The sequence below is a fragment of the Notolabrus celidotus genome, chromosome 16, assembly GCF_009762535.1.
Source record: "Notolabrus celidotus isolate fNotCel1 chromosome 16, fNotCel1.pri, whole genome shotgun sequence".
NCBI lineage: Eukaryota > Metazoa > Chordata > Actinopteri > Labriformes > Labridae > Notolabrus > Notolabrus celidotus.
Genome location: NC_048287.1, coordinates 10,852,986 through 10,876,993, shown reverse-complemented (window position 1 = coordinate 10,876,993; position 24,008 = coordinate 10,852,986). Strand labels below are relative to the sequence as shown.

General features: G+C 39.8%; 2 protein-coding genes across 4 annotated transcripts in view; one reads left to right on the top strand and one right to left on the bottom strand.

Annotated features, from left to right (window-relative positions):
* The window catches only part of fhod3a (formin homology 2 domain containing 3a), a 65,744-nt gene extending 55,195 nt beyond the window's left edge, over window positions 1-10,549 (bottom strand). Inside the window, exons 1-2 of one of the 3 annotated variants that reach the window (XM_034705614.1) lie at window positions 9,977-10,549; window positions 4,434-4,543 (exon numbers count right to left, since the gene is read on the bottom strand). In XM_034705614.1, coding sequence (XP_034561505.1) covers window positions 4,434-4,543; window positions 9,977-10,141 — 275 coding nt within the window. In that variant the 5' untranslated portion in view covers window positions 10,142-10,549. Of the gene's footprint in view, window positions 1-2,363; window positions 2,451-4,433; window positions 4,544-9,976 lie in introns of those variants that run through there. The other 2 variants (XM_034705615.1, XM_034705616.1) reach the window with 2 other exon arrangements.
* A 4,268-nt stretch (window positions 10,550-14,817) lies between these two features.
* On the top strand, window positions 14,818-23,397 carry LOC117827538 (sodium-dependent neutral amino acid transporter B(0)AT1-like). Its single transcript, XM_034704118.1, has 12 exons — window positions 14,818-15,188; window positions 18,730-18,870; window positions 19,019-19,156; window positions 19,253-19,434; window positions 20,187-20,297; window positions 20,385-20,497; window positions 20,862-20,990; window positions 21,811-21,973; window positions 22,070-22,274; window positions 22,373-22,532; window positions 22,645-22,807; window positions 22,899-23,397. The coding sequence occupies exons 1-12, from the start codon at window positions 14,990-14,992 to the stop codon at window positions 23,055-23,057; spliced, it is 1,863 nt and encodes a 620-aa protein (XP_034560009.1). The 5' UTR covers window positions 14,818-14,989; the 3' UTR covers window positions 23,058-23,397.
* The last annotated feature ends 611 nt before the right edge of the window (window positions 23,398-24,008 follow it).

Genomic DNA, 24,008 nt, shown 5'->3' with positions numbered 1-24,008 from the left:
TGTTGTCTTTTTGTTGTACCCTTGTACTTCGTAAGGAACTTGGGTCAACTTTGGTTGTTTTAAATTTGCTATAAATGTTGAAGTTGACTTGACTATTCACCATTTTTTAAGTAAAGACAGTCAAAAATGTGGGAATGGCATATCGCAAATGTTTGGTTGGCTTTGGCATTACTCTCTCTTATAGCAGTTTATGTCATGTAAGTGATGTGCAGGCTACTGTTTCAGAACAGGAAAAAGAACTGTCTTTTTATGAGGGTAGATAATGTTTGGTTTCAGATCTGTAGCACATCATTTTATGAAGTATCCAAACCTTCTTTTACAACTGCGATTATTATCAATGAAGCCGCAGCTGTCATGACGGGAATAGAGCAGACAAACAGTGGCCCCCATACTGATACACATCTTAGCCTTGAAGACAGACAGCAGCAATGCAGAAGCAGACACAACACACATATGTATACACACTTCCACATACCATCGTGATCACACATTCATACACTGCATATTTCCAGTGGGAAAGCAAAAAGATCGCACACAAACATGATGGTAAAATATGATGGTATTCTGAGAGCAATTCCAACTCTCTCTCCTAACCTTGGTTCTTATCCTCTAATCTGTGGGAGCTAATCACCAGCCTCCATCGCTAACATGCTGATAGCATGCAATCCAAGCAGAGAAAGCGCTGCTCTGATAAAACACACCGCTGCAATAACACACACCCAAACAGGAGACCAGCTGGCCTCTTATCCCGCTCTTAAGCTGCGTTATCAGCTTTGCTCGGAAATAGAGCAAAATGTTAACACGATCTGTTGAGATGCTGATAGAAATGAGTTTTTCCTAGCAATTTCATTTTCTTACTAGGTATACCTCTCTGATGATATATTATATAAGAATAAAAGAGAGAGAAAAAGCCACTCAGTGCACAGTAGAAGAGGAATCAGACTCACTATCCAACCATTATATGTGTGAGTATTTTTAATAACACAAAACTCAAATGCACTGCATGGTAATCTACAGCTGTTTCTCTCTAGTTCCTCTCTCCACTTTCTCTCAGTGAAAGCATCTCTGAGCCTCCGAGTCACCAGAGGACCTTGTTTACTGTCAACTGTGGTCAGCAGTGTCCTGCCACAGCTGGGATCAAAACACATTTTTGATGCCTGGGATGGAACATCACTTCTGGGTGAGAATCACTTTACACCACTTTACTTTTATAACATTAAACATTTTTCAGTAAAAGTGAAAGTTCAGTATAGTAAAAAGGTTGTTTAGAAAAAAAAACAAGACAGCATAAGCTTTGCTAACTGCTAGATACATATTCAAATACTTTTTCTCTCATGTGACAACTGTCCTTAAGGCCATCACAGATTTTAATGACCTGTACAACCACAATTGCGTAGTGTTTCTCTCTTGAGAGGAAGGTCAGAGCGGTCAGAAGCATCCATTCTCAGCCTCTGCAATGTTTGGCCGAGAAAGAGTCAAACCCAACTCAATGTTTGGTTCATTTCCCTCTGTCAGCACTCATGACCCTGCTAACAGCCATGTTGAAAGAATGACACACAGGTCTGTCCAACCTAACAAGTTCCCCAACATGTCAACTACTTCCTAAACAGACACATATCTTTATTCACCTGTCCATCATGTGTCATATGGAGTATAATAAAGACACACATAAACAAACAAATAGATGTACACATGGAAACAAGCACACACTAACAGTCCCAGAAAAACACAGCTCTGTGGTTTGGCCATCACTTATCATGCTGCGGCCCCCGTCTCCAAACAGATCAACATACCACAACTCTCCACAAACACACACATACATGCAGCCAGTGAACAGCAGCCTGCTCAGTGTATTTCTCAGAGCTCCATGTGACAGTGCTTTATCATTGATTTTAGATGTAAGAGCTGAATACAAAGAGCATAACTAATGCAGTGACAGCACTAAACACAATGTATCTGCTATTTTAATACTGAGCACTTTGTAATTCAGTCCCACAACAGCTGTGTTTCAGCTGAATGAAGCTAATTCCAGCTATAGTTCTGATTAGCTAAAAGCAACAACACCTTGTCATCCAAGCTACAGCAACTCATTGTTAACATAGTATTTCACAACAGTTTGCTCAAAAGCATGTAGTCGCTAAGGCTTCTTTTGCTAGCTTCCTGTATGGTTTGCTAATTCACACTGACTTGCTGGCTAGCTACATACAGAAAGATAAAAAAGACTAAGCTTTAAATGTGAGCTATCTCAATTAGACAAAAGTGGCTAATCATGCACTGGTGACAAAATATTATTGTTAACATCATACTACTGTAAATTTTGTGGACAACTTTGATACATTTCAGAGTTACTTTAAGTTACCTACTGTATAACTCCTCAGTTAGAAGGATTTATATTTTTTTCAAATAGTTCCATTGTAGTACCATTTGCAGCTAATATGTTAGCTTCAGGGTTGCTCACTGAGTGTAGGTAATTGTTGCCAGGTGTTTTGATTAAATTTGATTGCATCAGTGTTACCACAGACCCAGGATAAGTCTGACACAGAGTAAGTAATCATAAGCTCATGTTGTCATCAAGAAATTACACATTTTGTACCAAATAGTTTTTTATAGTTTTGTTTTTAAAGCACTTTGTGTGACATTATTATTGTATGCCCAGTGCCATACCAAATAACTCAGATTATTATTTTTTTCTTTTGAGATTTCTTTTTTTATTTCTGATTGTCAGGAGCCAAACAAATGGATGACAGCAGTCAATTGCACTTCCTGCTCACGAAAGTGACCATGCCTCATTTGGCTGAAAAGGAGCGCTGCAAAAGCACTGGTGGCAAACAAGAAAGCATCAGAAGCACCATGACAAAACACTGTTGTCCAGCATGTTGTACGTCAAATAAAAAAATGATACAATCAAACACAGTAATATATTCGTCCTCAGAGGGAAATAGGATGGTCAAAAGAAGGCTGTGGTTTGGGGAAGAAAGCACAAAGGATAAATGTGGTAAACTAAGAGACCGATATTGTGTCTCTACAGGCTAATGTTCACAGTGATGGCTTTGTTTGACAGCAGGAGCTGTAGTCTGCCTCTATCCCTGGATTCATCACAGAGCCGTTTCTAGTCAATTTTAATTTGCATGTGTCATTCATATGATTTTAAGTGGGCACAACACCAAAAGGTGCTTGGTTTGTTAGCTAAAATAGAGCTACATTAACATAACTTCTCATCCACGTCTCAGGGCTCTCATATGCTCTCATATCTCCTATAATTTACATTCATGAATTAGTAAATAATTCCTTACTTATTTTTGTGCATTGCCTTTACACTGCTTGGCAGTACCTGCACCCAAATTGACTTGAAGCACTTTGTTACTCTTACTGATCTTGTTTCCTCTTGTCTAGATCTTTGCTTGTGTTGTTCTTGTTCTCATATGTACGTCGCTTTGGATAAAAGCGTCTGCTAAATGACATTGTAACATTGTAACATTGTAAATAAGTCTTCTGATAGCATCCAGATTATGTTTTATTTTATGTATCTAAAAGGGCTGGGTACCCTGAGTTTATGTGAGAAAATACTGATTAGTATTATTAGGGTCAAGTTAAGTGCAATGTACTCAGATGGGTTGCTCTTATCTATCTGCACACTCAGAAGTTTCCACTTGGAAATGCAAAATATCTAATGGAGTTTTGGCAAGTTCAGAAGGACTGATATTTGCATGCTAGGTCTTTGACTGATGCAGCTCATTTCTCATATTTTTTTTATTCACTTCTCCAACAAGTGCTCACCCATGTTTCTGTGTGGTCATGAGCTGTTCTCATAAGCTGGTGACATCTATCCAGCAGCACTGCAACACACCCTCATTGTTACCCTGTCAAATTTCTGCTGCCCATTTTCTATACCTCCACGTCATTTATGTCATCATTTACTTTTCAATCCTGATTTGAATCAGCTCACTGCGGCCACAATTTACAGTCTGAAATGATCTGTTCCTCTGTTATGCAGTCTTGTGAGGGAAATCCTGACATCAAGCAGGTTTCCATTTTCCATTTCTACTGCTGATACAAAGAGAGACACCAGTGCTGCTGCTGGAACATTTGAGAACCTGAAAACAATTCAGAACAGTTTTTACAAATGCTTTTGCTGTTTCTTTTAGAGTTGACAGGTTTGTAAACTATGGCATTTTAACTCAAAGATCAGAAAATCAATCATTGTAAAAACACAGCCCGAGACATGCTTTTGCTGTGGGAGGGTGAGTACATCTGTCCCGCTTTCCAGAGGGCTTCATACTTTCCGTGAAGTTGTGGTTCCAAGGAACCCATATCCAACAGTTTGTGATTATTCCCGTTTATAAGAGTGGAGAAACTCAAAAAAATGTGTGAGAGAGCTTGGGGAAAATGGGAATCCTCACTTTGTCTCAGAAATAAAACGTATTTGAACTCACCCTGTGTCGTCCTGCTGAAAGCCCTCCAACTCGTCCCTTTGCTCAGCCAGAGAGGACTCCAGGTCCAGATAGGTGCCATTGTGGGAGAGCTGCAACGTGCAGTCATCAAGCTATGGAACAGAAAGAAAAACATATTTTTAATGCAAAAGTCTCAAGAAATGAAATGGACCTGAACTACAATTGGATCTGACTGCAATTGGAAAATTAAGGACCAACTACTAAATCAAAAGTTGCTACCAGCTTAAATTGGCATTTATACCTAAATAAGGGATGGAAAATATGATGTGTATGATATAAAATTTCCCTGCCCTGGCTGCGATATACGTACATGAATCACCCACAGGAATGACATTAGACCCTGGGCCCACTATTTTTTAACACTCCCTCACTAAATGTGGTTTAGACCCTTTTTTAAAACAGTTTGAGCCCGTAAAATGAATTTAGTTAACAGGGCAAAGATCTGAACACCAGTGTGCACAGTGATCCATGAAACGTAGGAGAGCCATATGAGGCATGGTTCTGCTTTCAACATCACAAACCTGTAAAGGGAATTAACTTGTGCAGACATAACCATTGCAGCTGCAAAACATGAAACTAAAACCAGAAGGAAACATGGAAAGAAAGGTTTTAATGCATATAAATGCATGTGCTGAAGGGAAAAGGACACTTGATTAATATCTCAATTTTGTAAAATATAATAATAAGAATAGAAGGTGTCAATTTCCTCATTGCTGCAAACATCATGAACATGTGTACATTAATCAGTATAACAGATGGTGACTTGGTGACTGGTTTTCATTTTCACATCTCAAAATCTGTCCAATCTTGCGCCCATGCCATCTGCAAATGCTTGATCTAAGGTGGCACTGCTGAGCAGCCGATGTCAGAGTTAACCCACTGTGCTGTGTAATGAGAAACCCTGCTGGGTTCGAGACCAGGTGCACAGTAATATATCTGCAGAGCACTGGCATTGATGTTTATGAGTACAGTCACAAGCTGATAGCAGGTGCAAACAGCTACAACTAATAAAAAGTAGCATACATCGTTGAATACATTCAGCCATGTGCTTTGCAACTTATTGTCAAAGCTGCTTGTGTATGAGTGTGTCAGTGAGATCAGAGTAACGAGTCGAGGTAGCATTTAACACCTCTATGGTACTGTCGGGCCTAACCTAGCCTGGCCTCTGGTGTGCTGCCAAACACCCCCTGGCCGTCTGGTCGACCTGCATGACGACACTCTCAGACCAGCGGAGACTGTTGATCACAAGACCTGCTGCTGCTCTCTGTCTGTCCCTCCTGCTCACTCAGAAACACAGAGACAGACTGCCGAATGGACTCAGAGCATAAATATAACCTTTCTATATTTACTCTTAGGCAGCAGGAGCTCGAGGGTGGGTGTGTCTACAGGGGCTGAGAGTTAAAGGGGGGCAATGCCAAGGCCAAAGTTTTACTTAGGATAAGCTCTTAACCAAGGAACTTTGCAGAAATACACAAACTTATGATATTATAATTAGTATAACAATACTAATCCTACATCAAGAAATCATGCAACGCAAGTAAACTTTGGGTGACTTTGGAGATTGCACAAGTTGTTCCTTATCAACTCACACCATCTTTCAATTTCAGTTAGGCCAACAAAAGACCTGATATTCCAATACATTCTCCAGGTAGATAACTGTGACATGGCTTGAACAGGACAGGAACACTAGAAGCAGTCATTGTTGAGATCTATGAGAAAAGATAGTAAGTAGACCCTGAGGGGACTTTCCATTTTACAAAGCTAAATTCTTAGTCTGATATGCCAGCTTACTTGACAGTGCAAAATGTTTTTCATCTTAGTTTAGCATGTATGTTAGCTTTTGCTAATTAGCGCTAAACAAAAAGTGCAGTTTAGGCCCATGGGAACAGGTCATCATTCTCAGTTTAGTACTTTTTATGACAGTGGAGGTTGCACTAAATGAAAAATTAAAGGCACAGAGTGTAGATATGAGAATATTTAGCAATATCTTGCAGTCAGATTCTGGATTAATACACTCTCTTGCCCCCCTCCTGTTGATGAAGTGACTCCGGCCTTGGAGGACAAGATGCTGCTGTGACACAATATAACAATTAGGCCAACTGGTGCATTTGGGACAGGCACCTGCTAAACACAAAAACCTGTATGGCTACTATTGGTTTATCCATTCTGTGCTACTGTAGAAACATGGTGGTTGAAGATGGGGGCCTTTGTGGAAGGGGACCTGTTCCTTTTTTAGCTCTAAAAGGCTCATTGAAGTCAGCAAAAACACAACAATTTTTATATCTGGGTGATAATCCACTAATTCAAAAATCCTTTTGAATATTCCACTACTATTTCTACAAAGTCTGCTCTGCTAATGCAGCTATTTACTACACACTGCACCTTGAAGGCATCAAAAAGATGCAACATTTATACAAAGCATATTTAATTCAATTTAAGTAACAACCACATCAACTGCATGGTGGTACTAAAAGAAATTGTATGTATCATGATGGTCACTCAAAAGTTTTGTCTAAATCAATCCAGAAACAGCTGAGATATGTAAGTCATGAACACAAAGATGGAAAGACCAAGCATGCAAAAAAACACATTCATTCATTGAGCCTTTGTTCAACCATCTATTGAGCCCTCTCTCAGTCTCACTGTTCATGCAAATATAACGTAAGGTTTGGTTAATAACAGATTGGGGTTTCATTAAGTCAGTTGGGGGGATGGAGGGAAAATCAGGCCCTGTCCCAATGCCCTAGTTTTCACATAGGAATAAGACAAAAACATTTTTTGATCCTAATCTGCTGGCATTATTCAGCGTTTTTTAGTGTTTTTTTCCCTCCTGATACCATTTGAAACATATCCCAACACAGAGCTGCACCACCACCACCTACGTCTAGCTCCTGCTTTCCTTTGCTGCTCTCCAGTTACTGCACACATTACTTCATTTTACTTACTGCTTATACAGCAAGAAGTGAGCCTTGGACCACTCTGCATCACAATTTGTTATCTGCTCACCCTCCAAAGGGAGTCTCTCTCCAAAAACACTTCGTTTGGGCAAATACAGTAATAACATTACAATAAAAACACATCATTCTGGATGGAGCGGGCAGAGAGGTGGCTCCAGAACCAACCACAAAGTCTTCACACTCAAGGCTCCAGGACAGGCCAGCGAAACACTTACCGGCTAGTTTACTTTACACTCATTTAATCAAATTCTCCCAGAAGAGCGAAGCTGAAAAAAAAGTAAGTGGGGGTTTGGGAGTAATTACTTCCATGTTAAAACAACACAAAGCCTGCTGGCGATCACGCTGGGTTGACAGTTAACAATGCTCTTACGTAACTCAGACAATGAGTTTTTAAGAACTTTTTTGTGTCACACTTAGAGCCAGAAAGGATCAGGCTCTTTGAAGATCGAGGAGGAGGGTGTGTTCTACACGGCTATTAAACCTCCCAGTGTTGCTTTAATGGGAGCCCTTTGGTAATGAAATACAAGTTGAGCTGTGTAGCCTAAGCTTTGAGGGGAATAGTTTTTCTGTAGCTGCATGACTGATGGTGAAGCCTCTGCATTCAGCTTAGCATATTCAGTTCTAAGGGGGTATTAACTCATCTGCATACCTACGTTGACTCCAAATGTAGATGCTCAGCTTTCATTCACTTCTTTAGGTGTGATTTTTTTGTTTATATCTAAAAAGCGATCCTCAACAGGGTCCTTTACTTAGAAATGAAATGACACATCCCATGCACACAAACCATGATACACTGATTTAGCCCTGGCCAGCTAGCCCAACCTTAGGTGTGTGTGTGTGTGTGTGTGTGTGTGTGTGTGTGTGTGTGTGTGTGTGTGTGTGTGTGTGTGTGTGTGTGTGTGTGTGTGTGTGTGTTTACGCGTGTTTGTATTCAAGTGTACGAACTGCAGCATGGTCACAGAGGTGGAAGAGGAGATGGAGGAAGAGGTCAGGGAAACCACAGCAGCCAGAGTTGAGGAGAACAAAGTGCTGCAGGGATCCAGGGCCTGGCCACAGGAATTCTGGGACAAGTGACCTATACTTTAAATGCGATCCCAGCCAGCCGGCCGTACACAGAGCTCTAGCATCACAGCATAATAATACAGTAAGCTTTTCTCAGAGAATAGCACAGGAGGTTAAAACAAAAAGAGACTGCTTTAGCAGAGAAAGACTGAGAAAAAGTTGTACTGTTGCAAGCTTTGACATTTTCAAATTATATAATAAGACTTGGGCCTTTAAAGTGCAGACTTTTACATCTGGTCAGTCTGAAGAGCAAATTTGCAACAGTTTAGTTTCATCCCTATAATCTTAACTCAATATTCAGTTGCCACAGCGCACAGCTTTCCTAACTGATGTGAAAAAAATTGCAAACACGAACGTGGGACATGCCATCTGCCCGTATATAGGTTGTAATCATAAGCTTTTCTGTGCTGCGGGCCATTTTTCATTTGTTTTGTGGCTTTTAAAGATAGGGCCGCTGAAGATCTCCTCGGTCTGGAAAACCACTCTGCTGTTGAACGCTGGTTTGCTGACAGGGTTGTGTGCCAGCAGAGGGACTGTCTCTTTCTCACTGTCTAACTTGAAGTTTCGGCTCAATTTAGTCTCTTTCTTATTTAAAAAAGAAGGTTGCTAAAGGTTGTAGTGTCTGCATCACTTGTTTAACCTCTGTGTGTGTCTTCATGCGTTCATGTGACTCAACCTTGTCAGTAAGGAATGTGTTGCTGTTTTCATCTGGATTGCTTAAATTCACCAAAACTGGCACACAAATACTTTCTCTCTATCTCACACCCGTGGTAATCTGACACTCTAAATCTGATCAGCCATGATTCAGGCTCTCTGTGGACACACGAGCTGTTGACTGTCACTTGCAGATGAATGAAGCAACTCAGGATCCAGTTGCACTAATGCCTTCGCACACCTGTCACTGTGTAGTGCTAACCAAAGTGCAAAATATATTTAGCAATAAGAAAGGATTATTCACTTCGAGGGGAAGTATCCTTATTCTCGACCCGTCAATTGAGAGGTCATCAGAGTTTGAGGTCCAGCATCTTTCTCAGTGGCACTTCAGCTGAATGAAAGCGAGCCAACGTGGGATTAAATCTGAATATTTAGTCAAAAACCAGTGGAGCCAATGTTTATTGTTGTTGTGGGCTCTGAGGCAAACATTTGCAACCATGTTTCAGTCCTGGGTCTAGAGAGCCAATCACTTGTGCTTGCATGTGCTCTCAAAATAGCCTCTGAATGGTGGGTATGGAAGTTTATTTGCAGTAGAGTTAAAGTGGAAAACAGCAGTCCTAGGTTGCCAAACAACCTCATATGCCCATATTTCAAACTTTGAATACATTTCATCATAAAACAACTTCATTAAACTCTTACTTTCATTTAATATCTGAAGTTGTCTCAGTTTTTAGTGATCTCATGTTGCGTTATAGTACCAACAGAATTCCTATGTCTTCAGATAAGTACATTATCATTGAGTAACATGCGTGGATTCTAGGTTATCGTTGTTTACCAAGCTGTTAATCCTACCTTGTGTGGAGCTTTGAGCAGCCTGTGTATGCCTGCTAGCTGGTTGATGAGGGGGATATCCTCTCTGAAGGTGTAAAGCGGTGGTCTAGTCGGTTCTGGGAAATTGGTGCTGTTGAACGGATCGGTGTCATCTAAAAACTGAACCCTGCTGACAAACGTGGCCATGGTGCATCCATGCAAGTGGCTCCTCTGAGAGGGGCAGCCCGGTTTAATGAGTGCCGGAGCAGCTGAGGCTGTGGTCGCTGTGGGCTCCTCTCCTGGTAACGACAACAAACCCGGGTCGCCAAGTGCGCCCTGCGCGCAGCCTGTCCTCCCACAGGACAGGAGGAGAAAGGTGGGTGGGAAGGGGGGGTTGATGGAAGCCGGAAAGATGCCTTAAGAAGCCGGTCAGCTTCTCCTCTCGCCTCCTTGCTTTGGGTGAACTCTGAGATGTTTGATGCCGCTGTGTTATTCTCGGAGGGGCAGGTGGCCGGTGATAAAGGGAAGGCAGCAGGCGGACCTCAGCTCGCTGCCGGAGAGTGAAGGATCAGCGCAGCTTGGGACAGCCGGTCTGCTGTCTGTCTGAGTCCCACTAAATCCTCCCCCTCCCTCCCTCCCTCCCAAATCTATTTTCCCCTCTGCCTCACCTCCCCCTCCTGTCAGTGTCCCCGGCTTAGCAGTGGCTTCCTAAATGAAATGCACTCGCACTGAGAGGTGCAGAGCTCAAATAATGTGTAAAAGAAATGATGTAGATATATGACAGGAGAAAGAGATACGCCACTATTAAAATATGCCAAGTAATTATCAAAAAGTTGCAAAAATTTGTTTGACTTCATTTTCTTTAATAATGAGATTATTATTTGGAGCTCTTAGCCTTCCAAAACAAAAATGATATAAAGAAGCCTTTGGTGTTAAACTCTGCAAAGTACAACAGACACAAGAGCACATGAAGTAATTCAGGGATAAATATCTGCTGTCATGAGTTTTGCTGCTAGTTGTAGGGCATTTTTGAACAATGCCGCCCTCTCATGGCCATTACTTTTAAATGCAGGTTAAACTTCAATCCTGACAGCTCCTGGAAAGATTGCATATAAGTAGTTTTTATTTAATAAAGTCAACTTACCTTTGGGTTCTTTGGGTCCATTGTCTATCCCTTTAAATTAGTTGGTTATATACACTCAGTATTCAGTAACAGAGACTGTCTGACTCTCACAAAACTGTAGGCTAAACATTTAATTGACTGCTGTTTTTCTGCCTTAGATTTCTGAGCTTACATAATAAAATGCTATCACTGGACCACAGTAAAAATTATTTCAATCAGTGAAGCTTCATATTAATTACATAACTTGCCACTGTCATGTGCAATGTTGCAAAGCTCAAACACTCCTGATGTAGTTAGAGGTAAATGTTAACATAAGATGAGTAAGAGCTCTTGAAATGTTTCCTTTATTATGTGATGTTATATTGGGACTTAGCACACTTATCACAGTGTAGGCTTTGTGATACCCAGAAACTCCTGTCTATGTGGCAGTGCCTTTAAGCACAATGAACCCCAATGGCTCCTGGTGTTCAGCCTGGATCTTTGACTTTCTGCCAGTGGTGTGTGTGAACAAAAGCTAAATTGCACAGTGCTTTACAAACACATTCCAGATACTATATTATAAGCCCTCTGCCCGTGCAGCTGTAAACATTATCTGCTTATGAGAGCCAGATCAGTAATCTATTACGTAACGTGATTAAATTCCAGAAGGAAAAAACAAACGTTTGAAATCACCTCTTTGTTGCCACTTGAGGGCAGAAAACATCTTCTTTTAACACTGACACAAAGAGAATAAAAGTATTTCCTTCACGTGTCAGGTGCAGGTGATATAAAGCGTGCATCTTATGTTAATGACTGGTTGTAAAAAAAAAAAGGCTAAAGTACAAAGATTTCTTCACACTCCCTGGCACCTGCTCCTTTTATGTCCCCTTATCTCTAGCTCTGTAGTGTCCAACGTGGTAAGGAATTATGTCTAAACATAGACCAGTAATCCTAGCTATAAATCATCTGCATGAATGAGTTGATGTGCGTCAAATCAGCAATGAGCTGATATGTATTAAAGAGTTATAATACTTTATATCTTTTACCACAACATTAGTACACTTCCCCGTTATATCAGAGAGGAGGAGATGGACGTTGATGAAGCGTGAAAAGACATTTAATAAATATTACAACTTTAAATAATTGCTAATGTTTATCAAATGATGACCTTAAAGGGAACATTTGGCCCTACATGAATAAGATTACACGAGACAACATGGTTCCATGCCCTTGCAATGACTTCAGTGTAATGTACTTTACCCAGAAGAAGTCTTGGTCTCCAGCTGTGTTACTTTAGGAAGTAAAAATACAGTATTGCATTTAATTTGTCATCTCTGTATCTAGTTTTGTGCTGCCACATTTTCCTGAAGCTTCATTCCTGATCTATCCTGGCTGCTTTTAGTGTCATCATCTGACTAATCAACTAAAAGTTTAAAAATAACACCTTGTTTTTTGCAATACATTATCGCAGCCATAATGTGTTTGTCTCAGCTCTGGGGACCAAGAATATGTTTCAAACAAGAGCCTCAGTATCTTATCCATCAGAGTGCTGTCTCTGTTGCCATGGTTCTTATCATGGGGTGTACTTATTTGGTCTAGAATGAAAGTCATGTCATCGTCATCATAACTTTTGCCCTCCTATCTTTCTATTAGCACTGCTTTGACTGTTCTACTTACCTCTACATGGATTTCCATAAGTAGTCCCTCAAATCAATCAATCTTTATTTACATTGCGCCAATTCACACCAAATGTTATCTCAAGACGCTGTACAATAAGGGCGTACTCTGTTATATCATTAACAAAGACCCAATATCAAGACAGGATAAGATCCAGTCCCATCAGGAAGTAGAAGACTCAGTCTGATCTCATCTCAATCCACCATGAACAGAACACTTTGCAGCATTTAGCAAGTTACAGTGGCAAGCACAAACTTCCTTTAACAGGCAGAAACCTCAAGCAGAACTAGACTCATGTTAGACAGCCATCTGCTTCATCTGTGTTGGGGTTGGAAAAGGGATGAAGGGAGATGCAGAAAGAGAGAGAGAGAGATGGATAAAGAAAAAAAACAACAACAACAAGAGCTGTGTTGTGGTTTCAGTGGCAATGATGGTAAAAGTATGTGGTCTATTTACAGTATTTACATATATATAATAGATTGATCTTCATATTGAAAGAAGTTAAAGTCAACAGGTCTCTTATTAGCATTCACAGTAATGATGTTGATAATAGAGGCAGTACTGAAAGTATCAGTTATAGCAGTTGAAGTCTAACTGTGCTAAGCATTATAACAGTGATGATGATAAGACTGTTTTTAATAGTTGTAGCAGCAGGAGTCTGGCAGGTTCACAGCAATGATCAAGACAACCTACAAGACAAGGGAGCTCAGGGACTACCAGAAGGATATATTGTTTCTTACTATAATGGGACAGAAGATTTAAAGTTAGTGACAAGGAGACAGATAGAGGAGAAGAGAGGGGAGGACAGAAGAGAGGGGGGCCAGTTCCCCTGCCAGTTATACGGTGGCCCTGAAGGGCAAAACACAACATTTCACATGACACAACAAAACAACATTTCACAAAACATAACATTTCACATGAAATTTCAAAAAGCACAACGATATTTCTGAAATTGGAAAGGGTGGAGACAACACTTATTGTTTCTGACTGGACAGAACCCGACAGCTTGACATCATTTCCTGTTTCTATTAATACTACTCAGCTGAGTCCCTGCACAAATTTTAAATGCAGTTGGAAGGAATGAAAGAGGGGATGGAAATAATAAAGGAATATTTCGACAAAGGATACACATGTAATGTAGCCTAATACTCCTATGGTGTAGCCTACATATTAGGACATCCTCAGGTCTTGGAGTGAAGAAAGAAAATCAATGAATATCACCATAACAAGGGGAAAAAGCAATGGTAAAAGTACAGACATAAGAACGGACCCTCAGTGTACGTGATGTAAGGTGGTGTGGTCTACCCTTAAAAGCAGAGAGGGCATCTGCCAGGAGTGCCACCATCAGATTAATTATTTTTTCATCTAGTGAAATACTGCAACATGTAACAGATACAATTAGAGACAAATTTGTTCTAACAATTCATGAACCGGCAGGAGATGAATCATGTGTGTAACTTAAGTTCAAATCAACTGGCTACTGGCTCCACCTGGTCTCCGCAAAGTCTTCAATTTCCTAGAAATCATCAGCCACCGCCACCAGTGTCTGGACTCTATGTGGGATTTCTTCTGCTGCCAAATTTAGTCATCTTACGCTCACAAAATATCCCCATTCTGTCCTTAGGCCAAAGATCTTCTGTCAAGTTTCATTATTCATTAAGTTGAAATAAATAACATTTCATTCTCCAAACCTTGTCTCTCCTGACTGAAATGTTATTTTGTCAGGTGTGTGTTGGCACAAATGTTCTTTATGACACCACTGCATTAGTCAGTGTCCAAGTTGAGTCACTCCATGCAGTCAAAAAAGTCTGGACACACCCCTGTGTATTTTTAACTCTGACTCAGCAACTGAATATATTTGATAGGTTTGTACAAAACTGTAAAAGGAGTTTCTCTTGGTGGTCAATAAGTAATATAAAGTTTACACATTTGCTTGAATTTTTACATGGTGGCACTCTGAGTGTGAAAATGTCCAGCACTCACAATCTAAAGACATGATGAATAATTATTGTCAAGGATATAAACGGTCACACCTCTACCCTCTCTGTTCATCAGAGCGGCATATAAGATGGAGAGATAAAAAGGATGCATAAACACAGATACACTAACCTTAGCCCACATAGTCACACTCACAAACACATACAGAGACACACACACACTCTTATCAGCAGTTATACCTAGAACAGTCAGCAGCAGTGAAACCTCTCATTTTTCTCCCACTGAGGAAGCCTGCTGGACATTTGGAATCTGGACACTGGACTTACTATACAGACACCATGAGACTGGTTCTTCCCAACCCGGGGCTTGACGAGAGGATTCCCACTTATGAAGACCTGGAAAGGTTGGAGAAAGAGACTGCTGCAGACAGGCCCAAATGGGACAACAAAACCCAGTATCTGCTCACCTGTGTGGGCTTCTGTGTGGGACTGGGCAATGTCTGGAGGTTCCCTTACCTGTGTCAGAGCCATGGGGGAGGTAAGCTCATCTTGTATACAGTTTAAATATTAAACTAATACATTCTAACCAGTTCTGTTGGTGAAAAGTGAAAAGAAAATAGAAATACTGTAAAACTTCACACTGGGCTTCATGACTATTGGACATGACACAGTGTAAGTGTACTAAATAGAAAATTAATATCTAGCAAAAACATTATTGCACATTATGACACTTTTGTATAATGATTGAACCATTTACTGATTGTACTTTGTGGTCTGTAAAATGCAAGAAGATAATAAAACATGACTTTTGTAAGTTGTAATTTATCAAATCTTTGTTGCTGGGGCATATGATTTTTCTATAGTGACAGGAAGTGCAAGGTTAAATACCAAACTGATTGAAATCCGTTAAGCACAAATACAATCCATTAGCAGCCTGATAAAACCATGATGCATCCCTGTGAGCCTAACATCTGCACTTAAAGTGATTCAGGTTAAATATTAACGTGTGTAGTGAAAAGAACGGTAATGGGTAAAGCTAAAATGGCCATTTTGCAGCAATGAACTACTGATGTGTTAAACCACTCTTCAGCTTGCACTTGTTTTATGTTTTTGTTGCACATTAAGCATCAGAGCTTTGGTTACACTTTTTCATGATGGGATCATTTTAAAGACCAATTTTAGAGGAATAAAAAAAACTATAAATATTAGAAAACTGTATTAAACAAGGAGGGTTTCTTTCAGGCCTCTGTGAATTTGCAAGTGGACTGGGGAGGGCATCCACACATAAACACTGGCATGGCTTGTTGCTGAAGTGTTACGAGGTGCACTGATAGCTCTATCACTTATCAAACGAACCAAACTGAAGATATGAAGACTTGCAACAAGTGCAACTCAGTAACTATCAGTCAGAACAGCACACATGCCATTACAGAACATGAAGAAATACACTATTACTGGAATCTTGTATGCATGGATAACAAAATTTGCATGAAACTTGATCAATGTTTTTTAATCTCCTTGAATCAACTCATAAAAACAAGACTAGAACAATGCAGACATGGTAGCAACTTCAGGCTATAGTCAATTTGGAGCTTGTACTTTATATCGACATATACATTAAGGCTGCATTGACTAGCTGGTTAATGGCATTCTGGAAAGATGCACATACACATGTATAAAAAAATATGTCATCAGAGCTGTACAGAAGTAGACTTAACTTGCAAGGACCACACCATCAACAGGATGTGATTTGACAATGATTTATTCATTTAATTGGGATAGTGATTCTGAATTTGACGTTGAACTTCTTGCTGTTACTGGTTTTGGGAAGCTTATTAGGGGATGACGATGAACCTCATTTATGTATTTATCTATGTATAGTAGAAAAAAAAAAAAATAGAGAGAAAGGGGATGGGATGGCGGGCTGCAGAATCTGAGAATAAAGGGGAGGAGACAGATAGGTTTGAATTTATAAGGGAGCCAGAAGAGGCATGGTTGAGGTGTGGTCCTACTCCTGAATCTTTGCTGTACAGCATCACTAAAACTGGGTGATTAATGTGATCAAATGAGTAAAGTGATCATGTTGCATAAGAACAGTAAGACTTGTATACTTACACTATTAGTCAAAAGTTTGGGACACCTTCTCATTCAACGGGTTTCATTCATTTTAATCATATTCAACATTGTAGATTCATACTGAATACATCACAACAATGAAATAATCTGGTCTTGCCATAATATGGATTACAACACTAGTCAAATAGGGCTATACATTGTGTACTAACCCTACCTCTGAACGACAAAACTGATGGTCTCAAACACATTAAGAAGGCAAGTCATTCTACAAATGAACTCTTGACAAGGCTCATGTTAATTAGAAAGCATACCAGGAGACCACTTCATGAAGCAGACTGAGAGAATACCAAGAGTATGCAAATCAGTCACTAAGGCAAAAGGGGGCTACTTTACAGAATCTAAAATATAAAACATATTCTGGTTTGTTTAAAACTTTTTTTGTGAATTTAATAATTCAATATGTGTTCTTTCATAGTTTTGATGTCTTCGGTATTAATCTGAAGTTTTTCAAATAATTAAAATAAATACAAACCCTTGAAATAGAAGGTTTTTCCAAACTTTTGACTGGTAGTGTATATTCTGTTGTATATCTAGAACAGTAGCCTCCTGCATGCAACATTTTTCACCATAAAATGCCATTGTATACAAAAAAAAATCTATCATATCGCTGCTAAAAGAAATGAAAGCAGACTTACTGCTATTTGCAGCGTCTTACTAATTTGATTAACAGACCTCATTTTGCCTATATAATTGTCATTATTGGTAATTCAATTAATTTTAATCACTGAATATAACAACGGGTCAATTATTAGTGCTTTTTATTCAGAAAATCCATGTTCTCCACATCTACTTTTACGTGTTTACAGGGCGGACCTGCCACTACCAATATGGCAGACACACTGATGTATTGCAGCTAAATGTACTTCTATTGACAATGATAATGGTTTCAGGTTTTGAAGGTTTCAGGTCTTCTGTATTTACTGCATGGACAATAAATACATTTTAACCTTGCTAGTGGTGCTTATCAGGTCATCAAATGAATAGCCTGTAGCCTTTAGGGCAGCGGTAACCAACCTATTTTGCACCACGGACCGGTTTCATAAATAACGTAATTTTACGGACATGTTTACAACAGGTCGCGGACCCACTCTTTTGGTACTACACGGATCAAGCGTTTCAACAGGAACAGACAGAAATTATTAAAGAGCATCCGGTTTTCCAAAATAAAACATTTTTCAGCGTAAAATGGAAATAAAATAAATGATTTATTCTTTCTGTAAGGTCCGGTACCGGTCTGTGGCCCGGTGGTTGGGGACCACTGCTTTAGGGAACATAAATCAGGCAAACTAACACAGAACAACAACATCGTTGTCAACAGAGGAATCTCAATGTTAGCTTTCAAAAACAAATTTGTTTACATCTGTTGTTCTTAACAAATCTCTCTTGTGTAAGTGATTATTAATCCTGAACAGTAACAGTTAGCCTATGACACTAGCGAGAGCTTCAGTGACATTTCCATCTGGGAGTGAATTTAATTGCTACAACAACAGGAAACAAATGTAGATTACAAATCTCTATCTCTAGGTTTTAAAATGATTACTCAGTAAGGATCATTATCTGTATGCGTGATTCAGCTTTTTCACATCAGTTGATTTAAATCTCATGCTATCTGCTAGAGTGTGCCTGATAAGCATTTTAGCCCTGAACCAATGCTGTCTAAGACAACATGCAAGATAATGGACACAATAAAAATTTGTTACCTTGTTTGTTCCCATCATGTTGGTTTAGGGTGGTGTAATTGTTTAGCGCGGTTTGATTTTTTGAAAGATGTAACTAATGAACTGGTGTAAAGATTGAGAATAAATTAAAAAGGAAGTCTATACCATGTGGCATAAATTAAAGGTTTCCTTGATTAGAGTCAGAAGCAGTACATCTCATCTATGCTAACATGCATATCCCTTCAATCTCCTCAGTTATTTATGTTTGTGTTGGTGTGTCTCCAGGTGCGTTTATCATCCCCTTTATCATCCTGCTCGTCCTGGAGGGTGTACCCCTATTACATCTAGAGTTTGCCATTGGCCAACGCCTGAGAAAAGGCAGTGTGGGGGCTTGGACTGCAATTAACCCCTACTTGGCTGGAGTTGGTTGGTGCATACTTTTGTTTCTTTCAGTCTTAGTTTCTGATCTTGTATTAGGGTGTTTGATGGTCAAAATTTGTTGTACAACAATACCTGTTTTGGTCCTGTCAGTAAAATCATGTAAGAGTCTTTTTTTTTCACCTTTCTGTCACAGGTATTGCATCCATGACTGTCTCATTCTTGGTGGGAATGTACTACAACACCATCATTGCCTGGGTGATGTGGTACTTCTTCAACTCCTTCCAAGACCCCCTGCCATGGAGCCAGTGTCCTCTCAATAAAAACCTAACAGGCATGTCCCCTTTCTAGGGAACTCTTTCATTTTTTGAATAACCTAATAACTTTTAATGAGCCTTGCAATCAGTTTGGTTGTCCTACCTTTCTGTAGCTTTAGTGTCAGAATGTGAACGCAGCAGTCCAGTGGACTACTTCTGGTACAGAGAGACACTGAACACTTCAGACACTATCGATGAGTCTGGAGGTCTGCAGTGGTGGATTGTGATATGTTTGGTTACTGCATGGAGTGTGCTCTACATCTGCTGCATCAGAGGGATTGAGACCACAGGCAAGGTAGGACATCTATGCTGTTGTTATGTCCAATGTGGAAACAGAGGTCCTCATGCTATGTACAAAATGCTCCGTTAAAATTTGATTGGTTGCATTCAAAAAAGCAATCAAAAAAGGATATTTCCATGTTTCCCTTTTTAATCTTTAAAGTTCAGGACACTTTAAAATCAATCATTTATAATCTGCTGACATCATACTCTTTCCCCATATTGCAAGAGTTGATTGAATCCAGATAGCTCAATGTAGTGGCCCTGGAAGTGCCACACCTACGTCAAGTGCGGCCATAATCATTGGTATACTTTCGGCTTTACATATTCCACTAACTCTTTCAAATGACAAACTGCTGATGTTTCACTTATACCTTAGCTTCCAATGCTATGCCACTCAAGCTTTTCATCCGGTTTCATCAGCCTCATCAAGGATCGTAGGCCCCATGAGAAAGTATCACAATGGTGCCTACCACTTCACTTCCGTAAATGTTCTTATAATTTTCAACCTGTCAGTCATCGATCCCTAGAATTGTCCTTACTTTTTCCCTCCACACGGTGTCCCTTAGCAAAGACATCTTCAGTCCAGCTTTATATTATAACACATAGATAAAATAAACCTTCTTACCATACACCCAAATAAGTATCGAAATATTTGCACTACTGAGAAACAGTATTTCTTCAAGAAACTGTTACTTAAAATTCATGTGATATTATTTTTAAAGGGCACAAACTGCCTCTTAAAGATACGTCTTTCCTGTCTCTCAGGCGGTTTACATCACCTCCACCCTGCCGTACCTGGTCCTCACAATCTTCCTCATCAGAGGGTTAACTCTGAAAGGGTCTGTAGATGGAATCAAGTTCCTCTTCACACCAGATGTAAGTATAGCCACTATTTTATCACATTTCCTTCTCTCATTTGCTTGCAGGATATTAATCTCTGTTGATAATATCATTCATTTTTAGCTCGACGAGTTGATTAACCCATCCACATGGCTGGACGCAGGGGCTCAGGTTTTCTACTCGTTCTCGCTGGCCTTTGGAGGCCTGATCTCATTCTCCAGTTACAACCCTATTCAGTAGGTCCACACTACCATACACTGTACATCAAGTCTACCTTACTCCTACTGTATCACTGGACATCAATAGGATGAAGTGGTCTGTTTCATTTTTTTGTTCTTATACAAGACATTGAACACAGAAATACAAAGGTCTAAGAGTAATATTTATTAATTTCATAGAAGAATATTAGTTTCAAAAAAGAATCCTGTAAATGGCTCATATAAAGAACGTCACCTAGAAGACAAATAAAAGGTGATACAAAACCATCAAAGCAAGTATGATTTATCAGTATTTCAAATTTCCCTTCAAAGTATTCTATGTTGAAAAATGTAAGTATACTCAGCAGTTTTATTAATGACATCTTTTGTTTCTGTTTTCAAGCAACAACTGTGAACAAGATGCAGTCATCATCGCCCTGGTTAATGGCTTTACTTCTGTCTTTGCTGCCACTGTCATATACTCCATCATTGGCTTCCGTGCGACAGAACAGTTTGATGCCTGCCTAAATGGGTATGTGTGTGCAATAATAGATCTACTTACCTTCATTGAAGCCTCCTAAAAGCAAAGGTTGCCTGATTATTTACTCCCGGTGCTGGAACACATCTGACAAATATGTGATATTTGATTGTGATTTGATTTCTGCAACATAAATGTTGTAATTTCTGGGTTTTTTTTCCATCCATCAGAGGAGCGCTTGTTTATCTAGTTCTGGTAAGACACGGTTTAACAGTAGATAGTAAATTACACGGGCTTAGGTTAAGTGCTATGAAAACAATTTTCTTGTGCTCAACTTGAAATTAAGAGGTATTAAGTGAGTCAAAACTATGATCACACCATGATTAGATTAAGCCTCAATAGAAGAAGAAAACAACTTTTAATATGTTTGTTTGTTGAATGGAGGTTGGATCGATCATTTCTGATGAGTTCAAGGGAGTCAGGAAATCTAAAACCTGGCTTTTGTGAAACTGACCTGAGCAGATTTGTTGCAGTTGAAATGTTTGTTCAAGAGCAGGCTGTTAGCTGTACTAGTAATTTATAGAGAAATCATGGTCAGATTACCGTTGATGGAAGTCGGTTTGTCATAATTGTGGATTGCGTTTTGCATGCTTTGGCTCTCCTGACTGTTTTTCCTAAAACCTGATGATGTCTGATTGGTCAGTACTAATCAGAGGATAATCAGAAACCACAACACTTCCCGTGCTAAAAACAAAAATAGAATACATATGCTACATTTTCATGTAAACTCTTTATACAGAGATGAGTTTTCACCCAGTAATGTTGCATAGAACAAATTATTTTTCACATTTGTGTTCTAATGTGTTCTCTCCAGAAACATCCTGGCACTGCTGAATGCATTTGATCAAGCTGAGGGGACCATAACAGAAAGTAACTACAATGAAATGCTGCAACACCTCAACAGCACAGTTTCAGGGTCAGAGATCATTACAGGGCTGGGCCTCAACAACTGCAGTCTTCAGACCTTTCTCAGTGAAGTAATAAAACATTTATTAAGTATCAAAATTATTTCAGTCCTTTCTTGGCTAAAGAGTCCCCTAAGTGTTAAAGCTGATTGTTCACTTGGGTTTTAGGGAGTGGAGGGAACAGGTCTGGCCTTCATCGTGTTCACAGAGGCCATCACAAAGATGCCCTTCTCTCCTCTCTGGTCTGTCCTCTTTTTCATCATGCTTTTCTGCCTCGGGCTCTCCACCATGTTTGGAGCTATAGAGGGAGTTGTGGTTCCTCTGCAGGACCTACAGATCTTTCCGAAGAAGTGTCCTAAAGAAGTAGTAACAGGTGATTGATCCATAGAGACCAGTGGAACCCAGTGTGCTGAGTACATCTGTACCATGAAATGGCTGGAAACTGATCATTTGTGTTCTGTGTAATTTCAGGAATTGTTTGCTTGGTATCATTCTTGATCGCCCTCATATTCAGTCTGCAGTCCGGCAATTACTGGTTAGCGCTCTTTGACAGCTTTGCAGGCTCCATCCCTCTGCTCATTATTGCCTTTTGTGAGATGACTGGTGTGGTCTACCTGTATGGAGTGGACAGGTAAGTCGCTAAGAGAACGGTACCAGAATTGCTGGTTCAACATATAGTAACATCAAGTCAAATACAACAGCGTAACTGCAGATTCCTGAGGCAGATCTATTTTAATTGCCAGGTTTAACGAGGATATCGAGTTCATGATTGGACACAAACCCAACATCTTCTGGCAGGCCACATGGAGAGTCATCAGCCCTTTAATTGTCTTGGTCATCTTTGTGTTTTATTTCGTCACCAAAGTCAGTGCCAAACTGACATATATCACCTGGAATCCAAACTCGGTATGATTCATAACTATGGTCAACCAACATGCTTGAAATTATCCTTAATCTTTGCTCACACTCTGTAATAACTTTTTTGTTGTATTAACAGGCAAACTTCCCTGCACTGGAAGCATTACCATACCCCAGCTGGGTCTATGTCATTATCTTCATCCTGGCTGGAGTCCCCAGTCTTATGATCCCTGTGGTGGCTTTGTTCAAATTATTCCAGAGATGCTGCTGCAAGAAAAACAATTTTAACATGACCTAAACATTAAATCTGCGATGATGTACTGAAAACAACATGTTTTACTTGGCTGTGCATCATGGCAGGTGCGCACTCACAATCCTCTCATCTTACGTTGTCAAAAACATTGTATATGTATGCTAATCTATTCAGGATGTTGCAAATAAACCTTAATTTTGGTGTGTACTCTAATAACACATGGGCGAGTGCAATACATGCAATTTATTATTTCATTGCTTTAAACTTGCTTTAAGTTTTGAGTATTTTGTTTGTGTGCATATCAAATTGAATTTTCTACATGGTTATTGTTGTTTCTTTGATTAGAAGCTAAATAAACTGCTGTTGCAACTTATTTTCACTCACAGTTTGACAGTTTTTGTATCTTTTTTACCTTGACATGTTTCGACTACAAACCTCCTGCAGTATTCCTCGGAAGAGACACATGATATTGCTGTGACTAGTCTGTCAGCTGATTTAAAGATTTGGTCATCCTATATGAAGCGGCCGGACGACCATGCCTACAGTCTTAGCATGTGACAGCATATAGGCCCCCTCAGCCCGGTTTATTGTCCTCTGGGCCCGTTTCCTGATTTCTACTGCCTCCCTTATGCAACGCCGGTAGCTGTTACTCTGTGATAGGATGACCTTGGCCTTTTCCCAGTACCATGATGTGTTTTCTCCAAGCGGCAACCTCCGGTCTAAAAATATGAGTCCAATGCGGAAGTGTTAGAAGCTGCAGTTCATCGAGGATCCGCTTGAGGCTGGCTCCGGAAGTAGCGGAAGTCACATACACATGAATGGGGAAAAGACGATCTTTGCAGCATTAATAAACATGTTTACAGCCTGGTACAAAAGATAAGTGTAGTCTGAATAGCTAATTTCTTGGTGTCCTCTCACTGTGAGGGGGGTGAATTTTTTTCTAATTCGGTAATTTAGAAGATATTGAGATTACTAGTCTTCCAATGAGAGGCACAG